Source organism: Nipponia nippon, unplaced genomic scaffold (genome assembly GCF_047370975.1).
Source record: "Nipponia nippon isolate SJK-2023a ecotype South Korea unplaced genomic scaffold, ASM4737097v1 scaffold_1, whole genome shotgun sequence".
NCBI lineage: Eukaryota > Metazoa > Chordata > Aves > Pelecaniformes > Threskiornithidae > Nipponia > Nipponia nippon.
Window position 1 is genome coordinate 91,185,256 of NW_028262290.1, and position 26,233 is coordinate 91,211,488.

Sequence of the window (26,233 nt, forward strand, 5' to 3'; positions counted from 1 at the left end):
TACAAAGGCACACTATTTCAAAACTAAAAACATCATGGAATTGAGTGTCGCGTTTCTGCCTGAAGGGGAAGTAAGATGGCCATCCACCTAGTGTCTACGTGCCACAGGTGTAAGACGGTGAATGGCATGGCCATTGGAGGCAAGGCACGAATCCCTCGCTCCATCCTGAAAAAAAACCAAAACACACATAACAGAAAGCTGAGGTATCGGGGTCAGTACGGGAAAACACGATAAGTCCTCAGTGATCCAGAAGCCTGTGCTACATCCCTTGACTCCGAAGTCATTTGAAAGAATGGAAGCTCTGAAGTCCCTTTGAAAATAACGCTGTCTGACCCACAGAGAGTAAAACTTGCTTATTTATTCAATTTTCTGTCAACATTTCAAAGGAATTATCATCCCCATTTTGCAGCAACTAAGCTGTTTGCCTAAGGTCAAAGAGTGAATTAACGTTAAACTAGATTACAGAGTATCATGGTTCCCATTCCTGCAGTCAACCAGCTAGCATCTGATTAGGTCACCCCAGCACATTTAATTTAAAAAGAATGTTGAACCTAACACTGCCTAATAAGTGCTTGGGCCTTCGATAAAAAGTCATGTGAAAGTGAGAGAGGGAACAATAAATAAGAAGGCTTCCTAAGTCTCAGTAACTTGCAAACCCAAAGAGACAAAGAGCAATGCAAAGTACTGTACTGAAATACCGGCATTTGCTGCAAAAAAAGTCACATAAATACTCTTGGCTTTTCGCGCACAAATGCAGCCTGCAGTGTCTGACCATTGCTGCGGCCCGGGGCCAGAGCGAGCAGCTTTGGGGAGGAGGATCAGCAGCTGCTCTCCGATAGCCCCAGCAGTCCTTGGCGTCTGCAAAGGCATCACAGCCTGGCCAGAAGGAAGGTATAATGAAAATTAGGTAGAATGAATACCACTCAAAATGACTTCTTGCGTTTTTCAGCTTTAAAACAGAAGACGGGTACAGGACCTGTCTGGACACACACACGAAGAGAATCTCTTTCAGAAACACCAACTGGCCTGTGCTGGAAGGGAGACTGGAGAGGTTTTGAATCCATAACACCAAAACAATGAAGAGCTTTGCTAATTTTTTTGTATTTGCGGAAAGGGCTGGAAAAGAGAAGAAAGAAGAAGAGAAACACATGTTCTTGCAAGGCCCAGCTATTGCTTCTGTTACTATTGGCAAGCCAGCAAAGAGCTGCTGGCCCAAAGCAAACTGCAGCACCTCACATACGAGCACTTGTACCCCTGTACATTTAACATTCTCAAACCAACCCTGATCTCTGAATTTGTACTTTGAAGCAGTAGGAAACTTACAAAGATTTTGCTGAAAATATATATTCAACATCATTTGTTGACAATCCTAAACATTGAATAGCCTCCTGTACCTGTTTGGTTATTTAAACAAAGCTGGTTCAGTTTGCCTGCCAAGCTAAATGTTTCTGAAGTCACCATTCAGACAACCACTAAGTAACACAAACTGTGAAGACAGGTCTTCAGAAGCCCCAAACCAAGCCCTGCAGCACATCCACCGTGCCCGCTGGAAGAATAGAGCTCAGCTTTATGTGGGATTACTGAAGAGCAGCTATTTCTGAATTCTTCCGTGAGTTGCCACTCTTGCTCTGCAATAAAAGCGCTTTGTTCCTCTTTAGCCAAAACCAACGCTGCGATACACTAAAGTCTGCTCAGGAGCAACACGGCCTCTTTCCAGAAAACAAAAGAAGACTACTGGTGCACGGACTCGTTCAGGAACAGCTGCTCCTCCATACCCGTTCCTGACTAACACGTGAGTAGAGAAATCCTGGGAAATCTGTGTCATCAAAAAGGTCAAGCTATGGACTAGTGAGATACGTTAGTCACCTACATGCAGGTCATTGGGTACCAGATATGAACAGTGAAGGTGAACTAACCGTCCTGGATGAGCTGCATAAAAAGCTGTTAGGAAATCAGAAGAATCGTCACTACAACACCTTAAAGATCAAAGGGCGGAGCCTCTGCCGGCAGAACCACTATGAGTTTCCCAAAGGGTTTCTGTGGAGCTCTCCCCGTGGTACCACCTTCCAGCTTGGATACAACCAAATCACTGGTGATTTTCATGGCCTATCACTCTGCGTACACGTGATCCCTCATGAACATGCTTTTTCACACACAAAATGGTATTCTCGCATGGAAAATAAGCAATTTATTTTGCATATAAGTTCAGCCTTCACGTACAAAAGTTAACATGCAAACGTACATGAAAATCAGTGTCGTGTTTCCTAAATTTAATTCTAAAAGTACATTGCACAAGGAATAGCAAGAAGACATACTGAACAGCTAAGTACAGTTCATACATTTTAGGATACTTTCTTTTCCTACTCTTGCCTCTCTGAAGATCTTTCTTAATTCAGCAGAGTTAGCCACATACCCACTTGCCTTCAAAAACATCCCACAAAGGTTTGTGAATGTGTAATAAATGCACAAAACGTGCCTCCTATAGGTTGCATTAATAAGGGTAGGGTTGCATTTCAATCAAAGGAACGATAATTATGTACTAAAAGAACCTTTTCTTAATGGGCAGGCAGCAGTGAAAAAGAACGTATTCATGCATCTGTGCAATGTGGTCTCTGTCCATGAAAATCCAGTGAGGCTTAATCGTTGCATGAGGAGGATGTGGGATGCCTTTCCTCCTGTCCGCTTCCCCTGGCTCACGCACCTCTAAAAGGTCCCACCATCGCAGCTCTACAGCTCTGTTGGCAATTTCACCAAGCCTCCCCTCCAAACTCCCACACAGCAGAAGTATCCATCTTGCACCCGCATCTTGTATGCTAGCATGGAAGAAAGCCTGAGAGCTACCGCTACACCCACAGCTGTTTTCCACGAATCTGAAGAACGCAATCAGCCTAATTGTTTGTTTGAAGATAGACCATCTTTTTCCTGTGGCCCAATTTAGACTCAACATTAAAAGCATATAAAGCTAAAAATAGAAAATCACTCATAATTGAACTTGTAAAATATAGAATCTATTTTTCATGAAACAATCTCTAATTCTACTTTTTTTTTCTCGTACAGACCATTTCCTACCTCAAACGGAAAACACTGTAGCAATGACCTATTCAATTATGAACTCCAGCACTTCTGACCTGTAGCAAGTAGGACACAACCCAAGGTGAAAAAAGACAGCTTCGGATCTGACTCAAAGTGTATCAAGGTCAAGTGAGAGTCTGCTGGGACTGGGATCACGCCCGCAAGGACTGTAGACCTTCCGAGACAAAAGCAGTACATGACAGAAGAGCACAGAGGCAATAGCAGGAGGCCAAGAAACACCAGCCTTTCGCTGAAAAGGAGCGGCTGTTGGGTGTTATGATAAGCCACTAAAATAATGCTCTTTACTGCCAGTGAGTAAGCAGTTTCAGACCATGCTTAGTAGAGGGAATGTTATATTAGCAACACGCACAATTTTGAAACGTGAAACATCTTCAGTTTGGCAGGAGAAACTGAAGATGCGATACACTCAATAACCTGTTTGGCTCAGATCTCCGGGCCCAGGTTGCGCCCAGCTGATGATACGACCTCCACACAAAGACCGGCATGCAAGGAACTAGTAAAATGCCCCCGAACAAGAAGTCTTAATGGGTCCTCGCAAAACCCGGGAACTGTGCTATCCATTCTTCAGCACCATCTACTGGTACCGTACCTAGCATCAAACTATTTATTTGCCTGCAGGCCACGGCCAGCTGTCACTTGCCCATTCGTCCAAGAAAACCATGGACCCCACCAGGTCCAGGGTCCCTTTGTCACTAACAACAGCCTTTCCCACATGGTGGATACACCCCAATGACACTTCTGGGACTTACCAAACTCCTTCCCATGCTGAGACGCCTAGAGCTTAGACTTGAACCAGCTCATATGACACCAGGGGCCTGGATTAAGGCTGTTCCAGCTCAAGAAATGAGATGATGTACTCCCATGACCAAGGCATTCCTGACCATACCTGCAATATTGACCTATAAATATCCTTGGATCTGCTGACCACAGAGTGCTATCTGATAAGCGCTATCTTTCTTCCTCTTCACGCCTCTATCGTCTTTTGGGCTTCAGTCGCATCTAAGTGGCATCATCACGCTTGAGTGACTTGGAGAACGATGCTCCACTCATTCAAGAGTGGCTTCAGGAGGACAAGAGACAAAGTGCAAGGCACAGCAGAGTCCCCAAGGATGCATAGGGGAAGTGCAGACCACCCCAGCTGAGCCTCCCTGAAATGGAAAGGTGTTTGTGTCTCACCACGCAAGCTCTGAGCAGCACTTGCAAAACCAGCCCCCAGCAAATACTGGAAACGCGGGTCGCAGCTGGTTAGGCTGCTTCTAGAAAGCAAAGCAGTTGAAGGAAATGTTCTCATTAATAGAAAGAGGCTTTCTGGGGCCACATGGACAGTTCTGGAGACCGGAGCCAGTACAATGCACAGACTCTCATCTCTGCTTCAGTGTCCTCATGCCCTGTTGTTTCGCTGCTTTAGCTGAATGTTGGGAAAGTGTTGACAGGGATTTCAAAGGGAAGTTTTGAGTCTAAGCACATTGCTGAATCCAGGCCCTTGGTAGTTGTTTTGTTGCACAAGAGAAAGGAGGGAAAACATGAAATAAAAAACCCACTGCAAGCACTTCCCCAGGGCACAGGCGCAATCACCCACAGGGCTGAAGCCCAGCCAGTCCCGCTCCCTGCCCACCCACCGACTCGCTCGCACCATCCCTCCACCAGCCTCCAAATGTCACACCGACAAATCGGTCAGCACCGTTTCATTTGTTTAAATGGCAATTGCACGAGACCGGACGGGCATCTCCGCTCTCCTGGAGCAAACGCCCTGCCGCACCTGGTCCTCCCCCTGCCAGCCCAGCACCCAGCTGGAAATAATGACCATTTCTCAGGGATGCTACTGGGCTACTTAGTAGAGCATAGCCTGAAGAGAAGATGAAAATCACCGCTGGCAAAAAAAAAAAAAAAAAAAAAAATCCAACTGGGATTTTTCAGCCTGTTTTGGGAAGACACAGAATATGTAAAGACCAAAAAAAAAAAATTCATCTTTCTCATCTTATTGCATAAGAAAGCACCCTTGAAGATTCAGAACAAACAAAATTTACCCAAACGGAGGGTAAAGGAGGACCCAAATAGAGATGATAACTACTGACATTCCACTTTAAGCCTAATTTTTAGGTCTGAACATGGAATTTAAATACATAATACATAAAGCAGGCAGAAGTGATTTTCACCCTCTGATACCCGCGTTTTTTTCCTGTTTGGCTCAGTCATTTAAAGGAACAACTTTCCCCTTGAACTCTAATCATTTTTGAATGAATTATTAAAAAGCTTGACTTTACAAGCAGATTTCCTTCTATACACAACAGCACACAAATAAAAGAGGAAACCGATTAAACAGGGAACATGACAGTATCCACTTGACAGCATACTTTGTAAAAACCAAATTGGGCATGTGTGGTGCATGTGCGCACATCTGCGGGCAAGGAGGGGTGGTTTATTTCTTCAGTCTTCCTTCTCGTTTAGAATAACTGTGTGCTGTTCTGACACTTTTAATTTTAATATATCCAGCTAATTATGATTTTTTTTAAGTTGGTAGTGCCTCTATAAAGAAATAAAATATTTTAGCTTGCATTTGTATTTATTTCTATAAATTTATTTTGAAGTAATGGAGCTTAAGTTGCATTCTTGAATGGCTTGCATTTCATCTCCAAAAAATCCTAATAACTCTGGAATATATAACTTATTCCTTCTTGTTGCAAACAGACTCTAGATTATATTCATAATAAAACTGAGGGATGCTGCCAGCTCTTTTGAAAAGTCACGGCAATAAGATGTCTATGTTTTGCAACTTCATGTACTTATTCAAGACCGATAAAAGACTTCTTTTGAAGTAAATTATAAGCATGCAGTACCTTGAAGTGATTATAAAGGAGTAAAATAGCTAAAGCTGCCTATTTTTTTGTGTGAAAACTATCATGTTTATAACAGCAAGGATGTAGCACGAATGGGAACAGTTTTCCCGTAACTCCACGCATTAAAGCAAAGCTTCTCTCGGGGTGGGTGGGCACATGGGACCAACAACAGTTTTTGTGTCCAGCCGCTGTCTAGGCTGAGGCTTCTGTCGATGACAAGGGAGCCAGAGCCACCCACCCCCCTGTACCCCTCCCTGAGGCACTTCTCACCTGTGTTACCTTTGCTCCAAAGACTTTGCCTTCAAAGAACAATTTAACCCAAAACGTAGCGGGCAGAGTTCCCTGTGCTCTGTGCTTCCTCTGCAATGCTTTTTTTTCATAGAATCATAGAATTGTCAAGGTTGGAAAAGACCCTTAAGATCATCGAGTCCAACTGTTAACCTAACACTGCCAAGTAAGACACTTTCAGATACTTTCTGTCCATTTCTGCGGAGAGCATACACGTTCAATAACTTACATGTTTGCCCATACTAGATACTATTAGCTTCCCATATGAATCTCATTAAAAAAAAAAAAAAAAGATTAATGAGGAACATGAGCATACTAGCCAGCTTGCTTTCAGAAAATTACAAATCCATGCAAGAACATGATGACAAGATGATTTTGAATGAAAATAACACCAGTATAATCCAAGCCTAGGAAATGATTCCTCTGATACTAAGGTCACAAAACACTAAGGCTAATTTTCTGGGTACAAATCGGACTGTGAATTTCAGTCGACGTGGCTACCCAGAGTGATATCAGTTATCTCTGTAAAACTCTCCCGCTCTTCGGAGGACCAGCACAAGCCTACTCATCACCCAATGCCAGCTGAGGCTCACTGGGAGAAGCACCGCGATGCCGATGCCTTGCCCTGACCCTCAGCACGGGGGTGAGTCCTGCCCACAGCGAGTAACTGGAGGGGACACGCTGCCAAATGATACACTCGATACCAATCAGCCAGATCACGTACCCAATTACTGGCTAACAGCACAGAGTAGACGGCATGTATCCTCTCCAGCGTGCGATCCGGCAACCTCGAGTGATGCTGATGTCCAAGGACTGTTTGCCAAGATACTGACTGCTGCACTGGGCCCTGGGGTCATACATCAAATGTTCACATGCACTGACAGATGTTTATGTTGGTCATCCTGATTTAACTCCCATTACATCATTTACCAAGCTACTGATGTTATCATAAACGATTAAACAAGCCAGCAAAGGAGACTCGAATACAAATTTGATTCCCTCGTGGTATGAGGGCATTACACTCCAGACTGCATCTTGCTCTCAAGTCAACTTGAACAACTATAATTCATTTGAATTTCGTACGAAAAAGAGCCTTTTTTGTTTTTTTTTTTCTTTTTCAGAAGACTGATTTCATTCATCAGTTAACCATTGCAGGATGAATGAAAGGTGTTAAAAGGTAACAGCAGGGTCAGACTTGGAATTGCAAATTATTGGTATAAAACTAAAAGCAGTTTTGTATTTTAATTAAGGAGCCATTCAGGCTGGGATTCACTTCAGCTACCTTAATTCCTGAACGTCTGCTGAATTATTTAGTGTTTCCAGTCACTTCTGGTTTGTGTCTGGACTATTTTAACATACTGAAAATAACTGAAGGTTTTGAGGGAGCAAAATTAATAAGCAGAGGAAGTCCTCAATCTAGTGTGTACATAACATGCTTGCTGCCTGGCACTGAAATACAGTCTTGTTATCAAATACAAGGGGTTAAATTTAAACCGCATGACCGCCTCCCTGCTTGCTTCGTTGTCATTAAGTGTGGGGAGGGAATAGGAAACACTTCACACATCTTGCTTTCCATTTCTAATAGATTTTTGAGTTTTCTAGTGCAGGCTTTGCTTGGATGTGTAATCACTGTGGAATGGCTACTATACCCTTGCTACACTGCATAATACTTTCCTTTCCTCCTTCTGTAGGATCCCTCATGAAAATAGGCACTTTGTGTTTTTGGCCCTAAGGACAGAACATAATGTACTGTCTCTAGGAAAAAAAAAAATCATTAAAACATTTTCCACTACTTAAAAAAATACCAACACATGAAGTACTACTGTATTTCTTTTACACACATGACCTCATAGATAGATGTGTGCATCCACACACACACACAAATGCATTCAATTTTCAATTTAGCTATTTATAGAGCTCTGTAATTTTTCCTGGCTCAAGCTTTAGTAAGCCTTCCCTGATGGGGTTCAGTTCACACGGTTTCGCAGTCCTTCATTTTGCTTTGAGTTCATATCCATGGAACATCCCCTCCCTGTCCCCACCTCCTCCTAGAATCCTATTTAATGTTTTGCTGATTAAATTGGCTGCTTGCTTTACTGCACTCACCACAAAAAACAGTGGGTTTTTTCCTTCCCAAGGAGCCGCATGTGTTTTGTCAGTTTTTCTTGCAATCTCCTAGTGGCAAAGCTCACGGATGCAGTTGTGTCTGTCTACAACTGCCCTTTTTTTGCTGATGTAACATTCGACACACATCTAGACAGTCTTGTCAGAGAGTCGCATAAAGGTCTTCCAGCCATACTGTTGCTCCCTTAAGTAGGAACAATGCAGGTTTTGGTAACATTTGAGAGTCATGGAGCCTTCCAGCCAAGCCAGCAGCAGTTCTGGAAGATGGGCATCCACGTGACGCTGTTTCCTCGCTCCAATTCCAATGAGATGAGCACCAAGATCGAAGTGCTCAGAGACCTCAAGGTGGGGAAAACTTTTTCTCACCCTGGAGTCAGCCTACTCTTCAGTCCCCTCATATTTCAGCAAACTGGCTTGTCCCAGGGTGAAGGACAACCCCGGCTGATCTAGGACAGTTGGGTCTGGTGGCACTTCATCTCTTCCCATGCCCTTTCCAGCTCTCCAGGCTGGGAGGCGATGCTGAACTCCACTGCAACCCAGCAAGCTCCTGTTGCATGCATGCATGCCCACTGAGAGCTAAACGCTTGTTTGTGTAACTTCCAGCTAAGCTCTGCTTTCTTCTGGTAAGAAATCGCCTCCCCGCTGTGTCAAGGTGCAGTGCTGGAGCAAACAGGCACAAAACAACAACAAGAGAGAAACAACTAATTGCCCCCTCTCTCCACTTTACAGAGCTCAGCTGACTTGGGCCACAGGCGTACAGCCTGCATAAAGGACAGAGAGGTAGAGCTCAGAAAGTAAAAAGCTATTAAAGTGAAAACCCATGAGGCAGATAACAGCTTGCTGCCAGACTTTTCAAAATTTAAGTGTTGATTGTTCAGAATTTATGTCTAGATTTTTCTTAAGAATGCAATTTCCTGGCACATGGTACAAGTCGCTCTAGACCTGCATGTCAGCACAGCAGGCATCCTGTTGCAAAGGTTATTATGGAACTATTGAATGTTTTCATGCCAAATTTGTCCAAATTAAACCAAGGGGAATGGAAATACTTTCCCTGGATAGGTGGTGGTTGTATTAGGTGGGTTTGTTTATAAGGAGAATAAAAGTTACAGCTAAATATAAAAGCAGATATATCATAATATTGTCTGAGAACTTGAATAACATGTCATTCAGCCTGCGTGCTGTGGAAAGAACACGAAGGTCAAGTCTAAAATAAGATCAGTGACTGTTTGACAATAGAAACATGTAGGAGGTAGAACAGGAGAATTTTCCACATTTTTTTAAATGACATTTTTGTTTCAAAAAATATTCTTGCCTACCTTGCTACGGGTCTGATGCAAAACCCCATTGAACTTCGTGCAAAACATACTGCTGAATTCGGCGTGTTTTTGATCAACCCCCTGGCAAACCTGCATTAGTCATTTGTGCCAACTGTTTACTTTTTGCATTATGCTCAGTTGGGAAAATGAAAGAAGGCTGCTCTGTTGCATTTTTTGTTTCAGAGAGTTTCACTTTCTGCTTCAGCCCTCTCATCCTGCTTCCCTGGAAGTCAGGGACTTCAGTGAGGCTACTGCTACCTCTTAAAGGTAAGCACATCGGGGTTCGCAGCACTGGGGAGCTAGCAGAATCCCTGGCAAGGTCAAAAAGAGGGGGAAAAAGAAAAGACCCAAACCACTACTTGAAATATTTTATAAAATCCAAAACTTTCCTTTTGTTCATCCACCAAAACCTGGGGTGAAGGTATGACATCAGGGACTTGCCATTTCCAAAGTGCAAGCAAGGCAGGGATTTCAGCCCCTGCCCTGCTGCAGAGGTAACCACCCCACAGCAAGTCTTGTAGGAGAAACAGGGAATTCACAACCCCAGTCTTGACAGAGACATCCAGCGTACTCTACTTTTACTTCAGTCAGTGATGTTGGAGGTACATTTCTCTTTCCTCCCCTATAGTCACTTTTAAATATAGTTACAGCCGCCTACCTGTAAAAGGTGTTACAAAAGGAGCCTTGCAAATGCCCTAATCCCCGTCCCCAACAACCCCACTGCCAAAATCCCATGATTTTGAAGCAAAGGCAGAGACTGAAACTAGTCCAAGGCCAAGGTCTGAAGGCAATCCCCCTCTTTCCTTGAGCTGTGGCAGACAGTCCATGTAGTTTATACAGCTAATGCTAAAACATTCATTGCCCTCATGTCCCTCTGTGGGAGGATTCTCAAGGGTTTCCAGGAGGAAGGGTCTGGGGAAGAGGAGGGAGATGTGAGGGTAGAGCATCCTCTCCACGGCTCCCCCAATCTGTCTCTGTCCTCTGGAGACTCTGCACCAAAGCTCAGGGTGGGTGAAGGCTGCCAGCGGCCTTTTGCCAAGCCTAGCCCCATGGCCATCCTCTTGCTACTGGGCATCCCCGTATTTCAAGTGGGAGCTCATGTCAAAATGAGCCACGCAACGCTTTCTTATTTCTCAAGCGCCTAGATGCCTCTCTGGAGCAGCAGGGGAAAGGAGGGAGTGAAGCTGTCTGCAAGGTCTCTGCCCAGGGAAGGACTTGTTTCCTCCGGGGGACCTCTGATGAGGTTGCAGGAGAGAGAGAGCAAGGAGCCGGTGCCTTGTAGCACACCAGCCTTGCTGCGGAAGGGGTCAGGAGAGCCCCCAGGCACAGCCCAGCCAGAGCCCGCTGTGGGGCAGGCGGGTTGCAAGGACAGGTCCTGCTCGGATCCGTGCTTCATGGCCCCCTTCCGCCTGACCTGCAAACCCTGGGGCAGACATGGCCAAAATTAGTATCACACTGAGGGCTGGCACACGATGGCTTTGACCCTAATGATCCCACTGGGAACGCAGTATTGTTCTGGCCCTATTAACAATAATTTGCATGTTGTCTAATGGCCCTGGGAGGGAAAAAATAAAAATAAAAAGGGTGGCAGGCCCTGAGGGAGGAGAAGAGGAAATGGGAGTGCTGCCATTTTCTTCTGAGAACTGGCAAAATAAGAAGGCTGACTTTCTTACGGAGCCAGAGGTAAAACTAGTCAGGGCAAAATTATTTAATATCTAACTAATCACCCAGCCCTCATTGCTTCAAGGCAGGGTTTTGAGAACGCAGACCATTTAGCTATACCGAAGAGCTCTCGTCAAACCAGTCTGGTAGGGACCCTGACCACAGGAAACTTATTTTAGCGGGACCCTGAGTCTCTCCAAGGTGCTGGTGACAGTGACCTTTCACGATGAGGAGTTGCTCTCAACAGAAGGATCTGAACTACAGAGACAAGGGACGCCTGCACGCAGTGTTTCTCCATCACACTTAAGAGCCTTATGTATAAAGAACAGCCAGTAACACCAAGCTGCCACAGTTCCAGTAATTTTTTTTTTGTTGAGAGGAGTTTCTTTAAGGATCAAAGTGTCCTCAAAACCAACCAAGCTGGCTGTCCATCCCTTCCAAGGGAACAGGTAGTTTACTCCAGCTGTCAGCAACTGCAAACCAAACAGCTCCTCTCCCACTGTCAGTTTTAGCTCTAGGCCAGTTATTAAAATTAAACAGTTTCGTTTGTGAGAATGATGTATTTGTGTCTGCAAGGGGGAGAGAAGGGAGCAGAGAGGGGGAAAAAAGAAAGCAAGTTTTCTAAAACAAACCCTAAGCCCGTTTACACAGCCTAACAGCATGCCAGCGCTGCCTCTTCTTTCAGCCCATTAAACTGCCGCAGAAGTCCCAGCCTGTGGCGCATGCTACCGTGCCCCAAACATCTTTCTCGCTGGGTTGGGGAAAAGAAAATGAAATAATAAAAAAAAAGGAAAAAAAAACCCAATTGCTTGCAAAACAAAGACACTATTCCCTTGTGAAACAATCAGCTTCAACAGCTATGAAAAAAGGTACGAAGAGACGCCTTGACAGGTTTCCCTACCACTCAGCTGGAGAGCGGAGCGGGGAGCTCCCCCTCTCCTGGTCCTAAAGCACCAGGGAGGCTCAGCAGCTCGCCCCTGGGGCTGAGGCACGACTTCACTGGCCGAAGTTGAACAGGACCAATTTCTAGAAAGCCGCTGTGGTCCTGCTGGGACACTACCTCCCCTGGCCCACGCAGGCACTGTCGGAGGGATGTCTGTAGCACCCTGGGCCAGGTTCCCCTTACAGCGAGGACGCCTAGGGAAGCTGAGGAGCACTCTCAAGGCAAAACCCAAGGCAGCCTCGCTCCAGTTTTCCACCGCTGCACAGATGTGCCCAACCATCCACTACAACCAAGGCTTTGTATGACACTTTATAGATCCCTTTTTGGATCTGCCCACATGCTCACTGCTACATGAGGCTGGATACCACTGGTTTTAGCGTCCGCACTGGAAAAAAAATAACTATTGACTCCAACCGGGCAAGGATTTCACACATTCAGTCCAGAGCCAAATACGCGAATTTTCTACTGCAGGAATTTTTTGCAGACAGCCGTGAGCTACTGCAGAAGCCTGAACAGACTCCAGGCCGGCTCATTTACTTGCAGCCTATGATTGCCACCTGACATTTCAAGCAACCGGTTTTATTTCCTCCGTTGCTGGTGCATCCCACTGCCACACTCTTGCCCCGCAAGGAGGAAAGCCTTTCCCTCGCCCAGGCTTCACGGCAGTGCTGCTATTTATTGCAGATCCGGGCAACGGAGGAAGGAACAGGTCAAGCTGGAACCTGAAAATAACACGGGCGTTAGGCCTCCTTCTCGGTTATATTCGGGACCTTTCGCATCCAGCAGCAGACTGGGGATTAGACATTTAGACAGCATGATTTACTGTGATTTGCCAGATGACTTCAGGAGAGGGGCTTTGGATACATCTAACCTGAACTAAAATTTGCAGACACTTGGAGCACAATGTAGGATTTGCTTCTGTTATGAACGAGGGAGTTTTTACCTCCGTTTTTTTAATGTCATTTTTTACTTGAGCTGTGCATACCTTCTTGAGAAGTTCAACAGATTTTACTAATCTACAACACTGACTATCTTATTCTGCTAATGGAAATGCCAACTCATTTACTACCGTATTTGAATTTGTCTTTGAATTATTTGAAATTCTTTTTTCTCTAGAAAAAAAGATTAGAAATAGGGTCCTCTACTCCATATTATAATACACGGTCTGAACACGTGATGAATATTCTTAAGAAAGGAGTTCTTTCCTTTATAGACAAAGCTGGCAATAGTTATTCCATTGCAAAAGACACGCTGCAGAACTGACCCATACCGCAGAGGAGGCATTTCACCGGCCTCCCGTCCAAGGTCCTGTCCTGACTTTCCAGTGACTCACTCAAGTCCCTCCAGAGCCCGCAGCAGGAATTTTGTCTCCTAAGCCTCAGTTCAGCAATACAGTTAAAACTAACTTCAACCTCATGGTCAAGCCCAAAGGCTTGATCACTACTGACTCTTTTTTTAATGTTTTAAAATTGCTATTTCTGCCTGTATCTGGACACTTAATGAATGAAGCTTGTGAACGGAAGCAAAAGAATACACGTGCACAAAGATACTTCTTACAGGTGCATGTAATGCAGCTTATTGCTCCTTCCCCTGAAGTGCCACAGACAGCTTTTACATACGGTGGGAATGGAAAAGGAAGGACAATTTCCTTCTTGAAACACCCCCGAACTGTGCTGACACATAAAGGAAAACACTAACATTGTCAGTTGCCATTTCTCACACTGCTCACCCTTTTCCTAAATAAAAACTAGAAATCAACACCTGAAACTGATCTGTTTAATCTGTTTCCATCACAAGCATTGCTAAACACACCCAAACAGCGGAGCTGAAAAAGTTTGAGCCTGATTTCCATTTAACTTTTTCTTTCTTCTACCTCCTCTCTCCACTCAAATCTCACCCCCAGGTAGTTTCATAATCTGACTCACTTTGCTCTTTCCCAGTCTAGTGAGCTCCAGCAACGACAAAATGTAATGCTACAGATTTGAATTTTATTCTAAGCCCCAAATTACCACGACGGACATTTTGTTCAATATTGTACCTTGTATGACTTCTTTTTTTTAACTAAAAAACATCAGCCCAGCTCATGATAGCATGGTGAGCAACAACACATTTCCCAGACCTGGTCTGCTGTACAGCTAGCAAGAACACCGATTTCATAGCTGGGTTAACTGAAAAAGAGTGGTATTAATGATTTGCCCCATATCCTATCATGTACTCAGTACTAGAGCCAAGAAGAGGAAGTTAAGTTTTGACTCTCAGTTGCTTTCTTGAACAACTGCGCGACAGCATCTTTCAATCACCATGTGGGAAAAACGGTGCATTTTCTTTTTGATTGTACCTGGCCCACGTACATAAATTACTCACTGAAGTACCCCGAAACCCACTGAGTTGCCTTTTCAATCAACAAAATGGAATCATCCTTTTTATGCTTCAGTAAAATAAAATAGCAATAAAATGATGTATGCACTGAAGGATGCTGACCATTTCTTTTAACTACACGTTGCAATTCATAACAGACCTTCAGTCAGCGCAGGAGTAAGGTCAGTGATGGGGGTGCTCTTCCCAACAGAACAAGCACATTTACAATTACCTTTACAAAACACACGCAGAAGTAAGGAGTTTTCCCTGGATGGATGAGACCGGCAGTGCATCCATCCCAGCACCCCCAGGCACTGACCAGCACCAGGTGCTCTGAGGGAGAAGCAATGTAATAGATAATTTCGAAATAGCATTCCCCAGAGAAAGGTCTACCCTCAGCACCTGGTGATCTCACTGCAGCAGCTGATGTTAAATTTACCCCAAGGTGTATGACTGCCCTTCCAAGCAATTTTATTTGAACATAAGTATAGATGTTTTCCTTACCCTTATAAATACCTGAGCCTTTCCTGAATGCAACTTAGTACTTCCACTCACAGCTCTCCCATGAAAACAGCTCCCAAAGGTTAACCATGCGTTGCAGAAAAGGCTGTTTTTCACTATTAGTTGAAAACCTGTGGCTTTTTCATTTGATCTTACTTTTCTTGCCGCATATACAAAGTAAACATAACTACAATTGTGCAATTAAGTGCCTTTTCCTGTTCCTATTGAAGTCAATGGCAACACCTTCTAAAATCAGATTTGTTTTCTTACTCATTAACTGTAAAATCCAGAAACCCCCACGGAACTTCCCAGCGACGGGGATTTAGCAAAGTCTATCGATATGCAATAATTATGGCAGCAAAGTAACATTAGGATAAAATAACAGAAAATAAATTCCAGCCTTTTAGATGCATTTGGAAAAGTTATTCGCTTTCATAGTCTTTCAGGAGCCAAAAAAAAAGACAAAAAAAGAAAAAAAAGAAAAAAGCTATCAGATTGTTAATGAGACTGAAAGCCAGAGTAAAATAAAAATCCCTCAAATCTGTCATCGGCATTCGTGTTTGCCAAGAAGGCCTGGATGTTATCCTGCTGGGGAAGAGAAGATTTATGGCACCACACACCTTCATCCATCCTATTACTATATATGAAATGGAAAATAAAACAGGCCAGTCCTGCCCTCAGAAATAATCAGTATTTTTCTGCCACCGAGTAACAAGTGTTATTATTATTACTAAATCAGCAGGTATGGGAGCAGCCACGAGGTGTTCATAAATAAATTATTTAAAAAAAAACAACAAACCAAACAGGACCGGGCTCCACCCTCCCAAGGACGTGAAGGAAAATAAAACAGGCCAGGGAGGCAGGTGGGAAGGGCTGGACCCTGCGCACACCACGGCCGATGGCTGGGTGGCAGCACCCAGAATTGCGGCCGATGCCCAATGCCTGGCGCCAGCAGCGGTGATGGAAAGGGACGGTCAGAAAGGCCTGCAGAAAATCGAGGACCGCCAGCCCTCCATGAAGCAGAAAAACAAAACAGGCAAAGAACCAGACACCCGCCAAATACAAGCGTGCGTGCCATGGGAGCAGGGAGCGCGCCTGGCCAGCACGCCATGGGGTGCACGGCTGCGCGCTCACCCCTGCCCAGCCGCACCCTTCACCGTAACCCCCATCACTAAAAGGGATGGAAATGCACTAACCAAAAAATAAAAATTCACTTTGCCACAGGAGAGCTGTTATTTAACCAGACCTATCGTGCTGTTTTTTAGCTACGGCTGCTCGACTGCTAAGGCTGCTGACCCAGTTTGCAGCTGCCCAGAGCCCAGGCTGGGAGCGAGCGCCCGCTGCCCCACCAGCAGCCCCGGGGTAGGGCTGCGGTGCTGAAACAGGGCGGGCTAGCGCAGCAAGGCGGCTGCAGAGTGAGAGGGAAAGCAAGGACACAGCAAGATTGCTGGCAGCTTGCGTTAGCGAGCACAGCGGCATACAGAGAGCTGCCACTTCAGCCAGTCCTGCCCCAAGCCCGGCCCTGGCATCCCTTGGCGGTGATGGCGGAGCACGAGGCTGGCTCGCCGGTGCACCAGGCACAAGCCATCACACGAGACCAAAACCACAGTGGAGGTTTCAGAGTGACACCCAAGCACTGCTCCTGTTTCGACATCCACCTCCCTCCACTATCCCAGGTCCAACCCACTGAAAGATGACCCTCTCGTCAAGGACATCTGCATCGGGCACAAGGGCTTAATGTTTGCTGGCGATGCAGTACAAAGTTCCCGTGCTCCCTTCGGAAGCCCGGGCCCTGGTATCTGGCCGCTGAGAAAATGTTTCTGCTCCACATGCAATTTCACACATCATTGCATAGGTCTTGTGATTCTCCTGTTAGAGCTGTGCTTTGCCATCGGAGAAACGCTTGTGCCTTGTCAGAAAAATTCAACTGGATTTTCTTCGTGGATTACCGACTCAGAATTTCAAGCTACATACTCGAAAAACTAAGCTACTTACGGCCCAGCAGAGCTCACGCAGCAGCCTGAGAGAGGCCTGTGTTAATGAAGGCACAGAACTAACTTCTTTCTCAATATTGAAAGTAAAGTAAAACTTTTTAATAGGATTGCTGTTTGAACTTTATGGTTCTTTGCAAGATCAAGGCAAATGACATCATCTCCATAACCGAGACCCCTGGTTCTGAAATTTTAAAGGTCACGGTCAATACATATACTTAAATAAAAAAAAAAAAAAAAAGAAAAAAAAAAAGATAAGACGAGACTTCTGAGAAAATACGCAACCTAACGTTGTTGCAAGTTACAGAGAAAGCTATTATAAATGAAAGGGACTAGAGAACCACAATCATTTTCTCTGTCTGCCCCAGCTCTTCCACTCCTTGCTTCGGCACAGATCCTCCGCAGAACGAATTTCTCGCTCTTCAGCAACAGCAAAAAGAAAAATATTTTGATAATATTTTGAGAATTCGATTATAAACCCACAAAGCCACAAAAACTGGCAAAGGACCTAGAAGGTGTAACACTTGAAACTGCCAATTCATTTATTTAACTGAGTGGATTTCAGATAGTTTCCTTTTACCAGTCAAACAGTGACTTGGGGTTAGCCCCGCTGGGGATTGAGTCGTTACAAGGCCGCATGTCACCGGCAAAAAAAAACTCAAAGCGCCTCTGCTCCAGCGCAGGGCATCCAGCTCCGAGCAAGGCACCATCCCGTGCCAGATGAGCAAGAAGCTTTTGCTCGGGACTTGCAAGAGAAGCAACGTGCTGCGCAGGCGGGTGCCTGGCTGAGCTGCTGGGAGAGCAGCTCCAGAGACCAAAAGGGATGAGATTTCGGTCGGCGCCTCACACGCGAGCATGGGAAGGCCCCTGCGTCACACCCACATCCACGACCGCTAGCGCTGTCCCGGAGACAGATGCATCTGCTGTCCCTCACCTTGATGAGGGGGCTATGGACCATTGCGAGGCACGGCGACTCTCCACGCTTCCTTTCCAAGGCGTGCCACCGAGCAAAGAGAATTAATGATTTACTAGGCAAAAAAAAAAAAAAAAAAAAAAGAAAAAAAAGAGGAAGCTCAGTGATTAGGGCAGTCAACCCAGTGGAAGGGAAACCTGGGGTCTAGTTGCTGGTCCAAGAAGCATTTATTCATTTGGCTGTTGACAGCCACCTGAGAAAACACATCAGAGAGCAGGAATTAGAGACCCCGGTTCTCCCTCCTCCACCAAATGAAATCTCAACCCTGCAGAAGGAGGAGGAGCCTTGTTGCCAAAGCGGAGGACACCTCCGCAAAACCAGCAGCCATCTGGCAGGCGAAGCCTCCTGAGATGTCAGAGATGCGGGTGTATACCCCCCCTGCCAGGCTGGAGAAGGTCCCGTAGGCAAACCTCCCATTATCGTGGGAGAGGCCTTAACCAAGGAGCTGCCAGGAAACGCGGGGGCTTCTCCCCGGCGGCATTTCTGCGTGAGGATGGCACATGAGTGACAGCGGCTGGGCCAGAGGACGCCTGCCGGCTTCGGGACACGGAGGTTCTTGGGAACGATGTCCCCCACAGCATGCTGAGCGGCTCCCTTCTCTCAAGGCAGGAGCAGCTCCTGGCTGGCTTGGGCGAGAAGCCAGGGGCTTCTGCCACTGTTCCGGCTAGGCAGGCACTCAGAGGATGCAAGGGCTTATGTTCCACCTACGGTCCACTTCAGACATCTAAATCCTTCCCCACATGTGGCCTTAATTCTCGAACAGAATAAAGCACCACAATAAAAGAACAGAATCGGATGAAAACACACGAGCGTCACATTCCTGGTTCAAATGTAAATATTGTCATTTAAAATGATGCTTTCTTGGCTGAATTTTCAACACGATGCTGCTTCTCCCACCTGGGCTTCTTTACATTCTTTACATCAAAAACGTACTCATCTACACACATACGATGGTGCCTGTGTCTCCTTCTATAGTTCTCATGCTCCCGCTTTTTCTTGAACAGCTCGGGGAGGAAGCCATATGTTGGACTAGAAGCGCCCAGAGCTGAGCATGGCTCCCACGTACGTTAGGTTGTGGGCTCAAAGTGGGAACCCACCACTGCAAGACAAGCACAGTTATCTCCCCCGCACCGGCTGCATCACTTCAATGCTCCCTATGTCAAAGTCAAAAGTCGCCAAGTGCGACAGCCCACTGCCAAGCCAGTCCTTCTGCAGCTCAAACACCAGGCTCTAAAAAACGAAATGAAGCCATTAAGTTGTCAATCAGAAAGCATACATTATACCAAGTACCATGAAATTGCAGAGATGAGCTGGTTCTCCTCTTATTTCTTTTGTAACACAATTAAGATGTTATCAGGCCAAAGTACAATATTGCGGTATCCTGGCCTATGTGAAAATCTTCGAGAGCTGCATTTGCCACCAGAACCACAAGCTAATAATACAGCCTCCATGCAGGCAGTCCTCATCTGTTGCTTTTTCTAAGTTTCAAACAAACCCGTGATGCTGTGTATTGTAAGGGTATTAACAATCCCCAGACACCATTAACAGCGATGTCTAGTGCCTAAAACTTATACTTCACCAGCTATATCCCCTTCCAACCTGCGCTTCAATACACTGCTTTTCCTTGCAATGCAAACAATTCATGTCCTGAAAAGACACTGTCAACTTATAGAACCGATAGAAAAGAAACAGATAAATAAGAAAGACATTCCAACCAAACTTCAGGCCTGAGTGTAGGACAATAGACTCAAAGCACGATGCTGTCCAACTTACTCACTGCGTAGCATACGCTCACGACTAACTCCGATGCTCTCTTCTCTACTACTACACAGCCTCTAATAAACTCGCCGCTCCGCAACACGCCGGGGAGCCGCAATGTGACGGAGGAGAAGGCTACAACAGCCGGCGCTCCCACTTGTTGCAGGAACCCGCGTGACAGGGAGATCTTGCACACAGCTGTGCTGAGGTCCCACAGAGCATCACCGCCTACAAGGGGATCAGGTACTTCGCAAGAGCCATTTATGATGCTTTAATAAGGTCATACCTTAATAAGGGGTATGGTGCAAGTGCCAAGCTGAAGACTGAGTGCATATATTAATGTATGCTTTTCCACTGACAGATCCTGAAAGCTAGAAAAAGAAAAAAAGAAAAATCCACTGCCCCGTGCCATCCTTCATTTCATCTGTCTGAAGAAAGGATCCTAAAAGCTGTGTTTGCAACTTCATGTTAGTCTTTTGCTCTTTGTAACCAGCTAGAAGGTTTTGCCTGTGTTTAATAATCCCACGGCTCAAAGGTAGAAGCCATTTACCAGACAGACAGGCAAAAGCCACCCTGGGGTAATATTTTGCACATCTTCTTCCATGTGTACATTACAAATAACACGCGGCAGTAAATGGCATCACATGCATCCAAACTCTGGAGTTTTTGTTTATAGAAAACCTCAATAAACAACTAAATGGCTATCGATTAGCAGCATCTTTTCCTTTTAAAGGCAGTCAGTTTTCATGGTCTGAGTTTCTTGCGCTTCTAACCGTCGAGAAACAGCTCCAGCACTCGCCTCATATGGCCAATCACGCTTGGTAACACCTGTCTTTTCACATTCTCGGTTTTATTCATTATTTGTGTTTCTCTTTACACAATACACCCGCAGGACAATACATCTCCAGCATGCTTACGGATTTGATCCAAAGCTGACTGGAGTCAACAGAATGACTTCACTGGCTCTGGAGCGAACCGAGGGCCCCAGCTCCGCAAACGGGCTTCCAGCCTGAGGAGGGACTTACGCACAAGTTAGGCATCCCAGCCCAGAAGTGCAATCGCAAAATCCCTAACCCTTTAGCTGCTCGTCTTTTAACCAGCCGTGGTCTTCAAAAGCCTGAACTGTGCAGATTTTTTTCCCCCCAGTTATCTATTTTGTGAAAACAAACAAACAAACAAAAAAAAAACCCACTGACAAACCCTCTGTAGTGATCCATGAAATAGAAGATCAGGGGATAGGTCTCCCTCTCCTAAGTGTGGTCCCAACTGCTAAGCGCTGGAGTCATTTTGTGTGCGTGTGTGTGTGTGTGTGTACGTATGCATATTTGTATATACATATATATGTATACAAATACACAGACACACACACGCACGCACACACGTTTTTTGCTCCCCCTTCTGACCCCGTGAATCTTGAATTTTTTTTCTTCTTGGTGGAAGCAGGGGAGAGCAGGAGAACGATCCTGTCTCCAGCGTGACTTGGAGCCAGGGACGCGCAGCACTCCTCTGGGAGGTGCGCAACGTGGATTCCTGCTGAGAAAAGGGCCCCAAAGCCTTACTCCCTGCGTTAAGGCAGCACGTGGCTGTCCTCTGGATCCCCAGGCACATATACCCTTTAGTCAGGTGTTCAGCAGCAGGAAGGCAGCATCTCCGTCTCTGAGCAGAGACGGTCAATGTGGATGGCACGTTACTGAGCCTAACGCTGACTTCGCAAGAGACCCAGTGCTGAGAATTTAATGTGGTAACGCTTCACAAACACTGCGCTTGCAAACCATGTTAACTGGGAAACATCTACTGTACTTTACAATCCTTTACACACGCCTCTTAAAGGTGTGCTGTGTAACTGAGTCAGCTCTCTGCCTGCATTTCACTGGGGACCGGACCTGAAATTGCCGGTCTCTTACCTAGCCAACCTCCATTTCTTTCTAGGTGATTTACGCCAGCTCTCAGCCCGTATGTAAAGTTTCTTCTTCGGTATAACTCTTACTGTTTCTTCCCCCAATGCATTAATATCATAAGCTTTACACGTACAACAGGTTTGGTTTGCGGGAGAGCGGCTGGGACCACATTTTGTTACAGTATATCAATTAATACAGGAAAAAAGGAAAGAGATACCCTTCCAATTTCAATGTGGTTATTTATTTTGGAAAGAGAGAGGGAGAAAAAGGAAAGGCTTCTGATTTACTACCAGTGTAAAAGCTGTCCATTTTCCACAAATGGAATTCTTCCCTCTCTGGATGATGCTGAAGCCAGCCCCGGCCAGAGGTGATTTCTACCCCAGTAACACAGTCACCCATTAGGTCACAGCAAATACTCATTTTCCAGAACAATCCCACGGAGGCGGCTCCTGGCACCTTTGTTTCATCTTGAGACAAAGACAGACTTTTCACACTAGACGTATCCTATACCGTGAAACCCCGTTGCCACCGCAGCTGTAGGCGCCGGCACCGACGAACACCTGCTCGCCTGTAGCGCGGGGCTCCCGTGCTCCTGCCTGGCGCCTCGCCCCTGAGGGGCAGGGGTGCCCGCACCCACGCGGTCCCTGTTGCCCTCTGCCCCATTCTCCCTGCCCCTGCGTCGCTGCCCTGCCGCGACGTGCCTGTCCCTGCCAGCCGGCCGGGCGCCTCTGCCGCCCCTTCCTACCCCGCTGCGGGACCCTGCCTTGGCCGGGGCTGGTGCTGCCAGCAGGCGAGGGTCGACGGAGGCAGGAGAGCGGAGACCGCTGATGAAGAGGATACCTCGCTCATCCTTTTCGCTCCCGAGCTGTAGCTGCTCCCCCCATCCCAAACTGCTCCGCTGGAACCCCGCAACGAGTTGAAACTCGACAGCTGGCAAAAGGCCTACGCTGCTTCGGCACAGGCCAGTGCAGCCGCCCCCCAGGCAAACCTTCTGCTCCCCGCACCGCGAGCGCAACCCGCCGGGCGCTGCCCCCGCCACCCCCCGGAGCCCCACCAGCTGTGGGCCAGAGGCAGGAGAGGGAACGAGGGATCGGGGGACGTACCCAGCCTCCGTTGTCCTGGATCCAGTTGTGCAGGTGCCGGTTCAGGTACTCGGTCATCCAGGCGGCGATGCTGTCCACGAGGGGAGACATCTCCCGGTTGACGCTCTCCACGCACATCACGCCGCCGAACTCGAAGAAGGCCACGATCCTGCCCCAGTTAACCCCGTCTCGGAAGAGCTCCTCCACCACCGCCACGAAGCGGCCCCTGGCCGTGAAGGGCGTCAGGTGCAGCTGGCCGGACATTTGTGCAAAGTCCCTCTGGTAGCGGCGGGAGAACTCGTCCCCTGCCTGGCGCAGGGCGAGGTGGACGACCTGGGGCGCGGGGAGCAGCCCCTCGGCCGGGGGCGCGTGGCTAGCAGCAGCCGAGCCGGGGGGCTCGGGGTGCGGAGACACCAGCCCAGTGTGATCAGAGGAAGTCCCAGCAGCAGCAGCAGCAGCAGCAACCGCAGCAGCAGCAGGAGGAGAGAGACCTGGAGGCAGGGGTGCCCTGCCCTCGCCGGCAGCCCAGTCGTATCCCCTCTGCGAGAGTTTATAGTGGATGTACTTCAGCACTATCTCCCGGTTATCGTAGCCTCTTCTCCCCGGATGAGCCATAATTCCCAAGAGGAAGCAGCAAGAGGAAGGGAGAGAGGAAGAAGAGGAGCAGGATGAACCCAAAAAAGTAAAGCAGCCAATAATAATAAAATTAATAACACCAAAAATTATAATCCAGTTACTGTTTCGGGCACGGTTTCATTCATGGTGGTGTGGGGGAGTTCTCAAGGTCTCGGAGGTACTTTTGTCTTCTCAGTGTTTCCTCCTCGGTTTGAGATGCACGGTATAAATAGGGATTAAAATGCTGTAAATACTTTACTTCCAGGTGCACATTTATTACTTATTATAAATTTACTTTAGGACCGTTTCCTCCTCGGTGTTGAAATACATCTTAAAAAATATTATACCGATTCAAAATCAGGTGCATTTTCCCCTAGGTGCTGAACTACCACGGACACGCAGGAGCAGACGAACACACACCGTAAAAACTGCAATTCAATACGATTTGCTAAACAGCCTTGGGTGAACGTTAATCCAACGCACCTTAAGCTAGAAACCTCGACACTGCTTTTTTTTTTTCGTTAAGTTACACAAACTAAATTTCCTCTGTAAAGTACTTACTTGGACTATAAATATGTTCCTCTGTCAAGTTTCCTCTAAAAAAAAAATAGCAACAGCAAAACCCAAACATCACAAGTCTTCAGATACGTTAAGTTCTGGCCGCTTTGATGCTTCAAGTCACCAAGGGGATGGGAAAGGGACAAAAAAAAAAAAAAAAAATCTCTACGACTTCAAATGTTTTTTCCCAGACTCCTGTTTAACAGACATCTCCAAAGATGTGTCAAAGCTCAGAAAATCCCGCCTCGCAGCCCGGGAAGGCGAACAACCCCAAAGAGACGGAAAATCCTGGAGACCAGATGAACCACATTTGAATCCAAGCTCTCGCAGAAGTGCTCCGTTTTTCCCTCCAGTGCAACGTACAGACATAGGCATTTACGTAGTTTCATTCAGACACCGATCGCAGGAGCCCGGTGCTTCCACACACACGCACGCACACACCAGAAAAAAAAAAAAAAAAAAGAAAAAAAAAGAAAAAATGTATTTAGGCAATTAATTCTTTTTGACAAGGAAGAGCGTAAAAACGGTAATAAAAAATAAAAACACAGAAGGCAAATTGCTTTTGACTGTGGCTCCGGGGAGAAAAGCCATTTCCCGAGCAGCTTTGTATCGGAGGAGGAAGAGCCCGCGGCGCTGCCGCGGCGGGGCGCGGAGGGGGCGCGTGTGCGGAGTGACCGGTGCCGATGGGGACCGCGGCCGCGGCGCCGCTGCCCGCCCGCCCGCCCGCCCGCCCGCGCAGCCCCGCGCACCCCGCCGGCTCCGGGCGGCTCCTCCGGGCGCTCCGCGCTGCTGCTGCCGGCGGCGGCGGCGGCGGCGGCGGCTCCGGGCGGCTCCGGGCGGCGGCGGCGGCTCCGAGCGGCGGCGGCGGAGGCGGCGGCGGGCGCGGGCGGGGAGCTCTCCCGGCGGCGGCGGGGGGGAGCGGAGCGGAGCGGCGGGGGCGGGGAGAGGCGGGGAGGAGCGGAGCCCGAGGGGGAGGCTCCGGCCCCGGCCCCGCTCGGCGCAGCCGGGCGCGGTGGTTTCCTAGAGCTCCGCCTCACGCTTCATTCAAGAAAAGGGGGAAATGGGGAGGGGGGGCGCAAAAAAAAAAAAAAAAAAAGGCGGCGGGGGGAGGCGAGGCGAGCAGCGCCGCGCAGCCCGGGCCCGCCCTCCATCGCGGCCCGGGCCTGGGGCCGGCGGCGGGGCGGCGGCGGGGCGGAGCGGCGCGGAGCGGCGCGGCGCGGAGGGGCGGCACTCGGGACGCGGCGGCGGCGGCGGCGGCGGCTGCTCCCACTGCTGCTGCTGCTGCTGCTGCTGCTGCTCCCGCTGCTGCTGCTGCTGCTGCTGCTGCTGCTGCTGGCGGCCCGCGCCGCGCCCGCCCTCCGCCGCCGCCCCCTCCGCCTCCGCCAGCGCGGAGGAAGCGGGCGGCGGAGGCCGGGAGGGCGGCGGGGAGGCAGCGCCCCGCTCCGCGCCGTGCGGGAGGAGTGAGGCTGCTGCAGCTGCGCGGATTTATTTACAAAAATAATAATTAAAACGTAAAATAAAACGGGGGGGTGGAGAGGAGAAAAAAGCCCGAATCGGCCTTTTGAAAAGCGAAGTGGCCCGAGGTGGGCGGGCAGGGCCGCAGGCGGGGGGGTCGCGGAGCCCCTGCGGGGCCGGGGGCCGCCTCCGCGGTCCCCCCCCCGGCGGCAGCCCCGGCGGTGCGGGGCCCCGCACACCTGCTCCGCGCAGGCCGCCCCGCCGGTCTTCAGGCGTGCCCGTGGGACAGGCGGGGGAGTTGGATTTTGGGACTTGGTGCAGAAACGAGACTCCGACCTGTCCCCCCGCCCGGCCTGAACACTTTTTAGATTGAGGAGCGGGGAACTGAAGTGCTTGGAGATTAGATTAATCTGGAGCTTGCCCAAAGAAGCAGAGTTAACCTTCAAAGTAGGTTAAACCCAGAGGGCTGGGAAGTAGCGATGGCTCAGCCCCCCCGCTACCCCGACGAGCGGCAGCAGGGCAGGGATGAGCGATGCTGGGACGGCCCCGGCTGCGATGGGGAGCCGCCCCCGGGTAAAGCCCAGAGGAACGGGAGCAGGAGGTACTCGGCACCTTTCTCTGCTTCGTATGAGGGGGAAAAGGCGAAGTTTGATAAATTCTCTCAATTGTTGTCCGTCTGAGGGTGACTGGGATGATAATCTCATAGATAAACTACTCTGAACCTAAAAGGAAGACAAGGCATGAATTAAGCTGTGAACGTGAGCCAGTTTTGACAAGGGAC

The 26,233-nt window shown here is 48.0% G+C and overlaps 1 protein-coding gene across 2 annotated transcripts in view; it reads right to left on the reverse strand.

The window, feature by feature from the left end:
* The window catches only part of BCL2 (BCL2 apoptosis regulator), a 92,805-nt gene extending 68,981 nt beyond the window's left edge, over nucleotides 1-23,824 (reverse strand). Inside the window, exons 1-2 of one of the 2 annotated variants that reach the window (XM_087761898.1) lie at nucleotides 22,846-23,824; nucleotides 22,110-22,209 (exon numbers count right to left, since the gene is read on the reverse strand). In XM_087761898.1, the coding sequence (XP_087618024.1) occupies nucleotides 22,159-22,209; nucleotides 22,846-23,439 (645 nt within the window). In that variant the 5' untranslated portion in view covers nucleotides 23,440-23,824 and the 3' untranslated portion in view covers nucleotides 22,110-22,158. Of the gene's footprint in view, nucleotides 1-22,109; nucleotides 22,210-22,845 lie in introns of those variants that run through there. The other variant, XM_009475476.2, reaches the window with a different exon arrangement.
* Nucleotides 23,825-26,233: the final 2,409 nt, after the last annotated feature.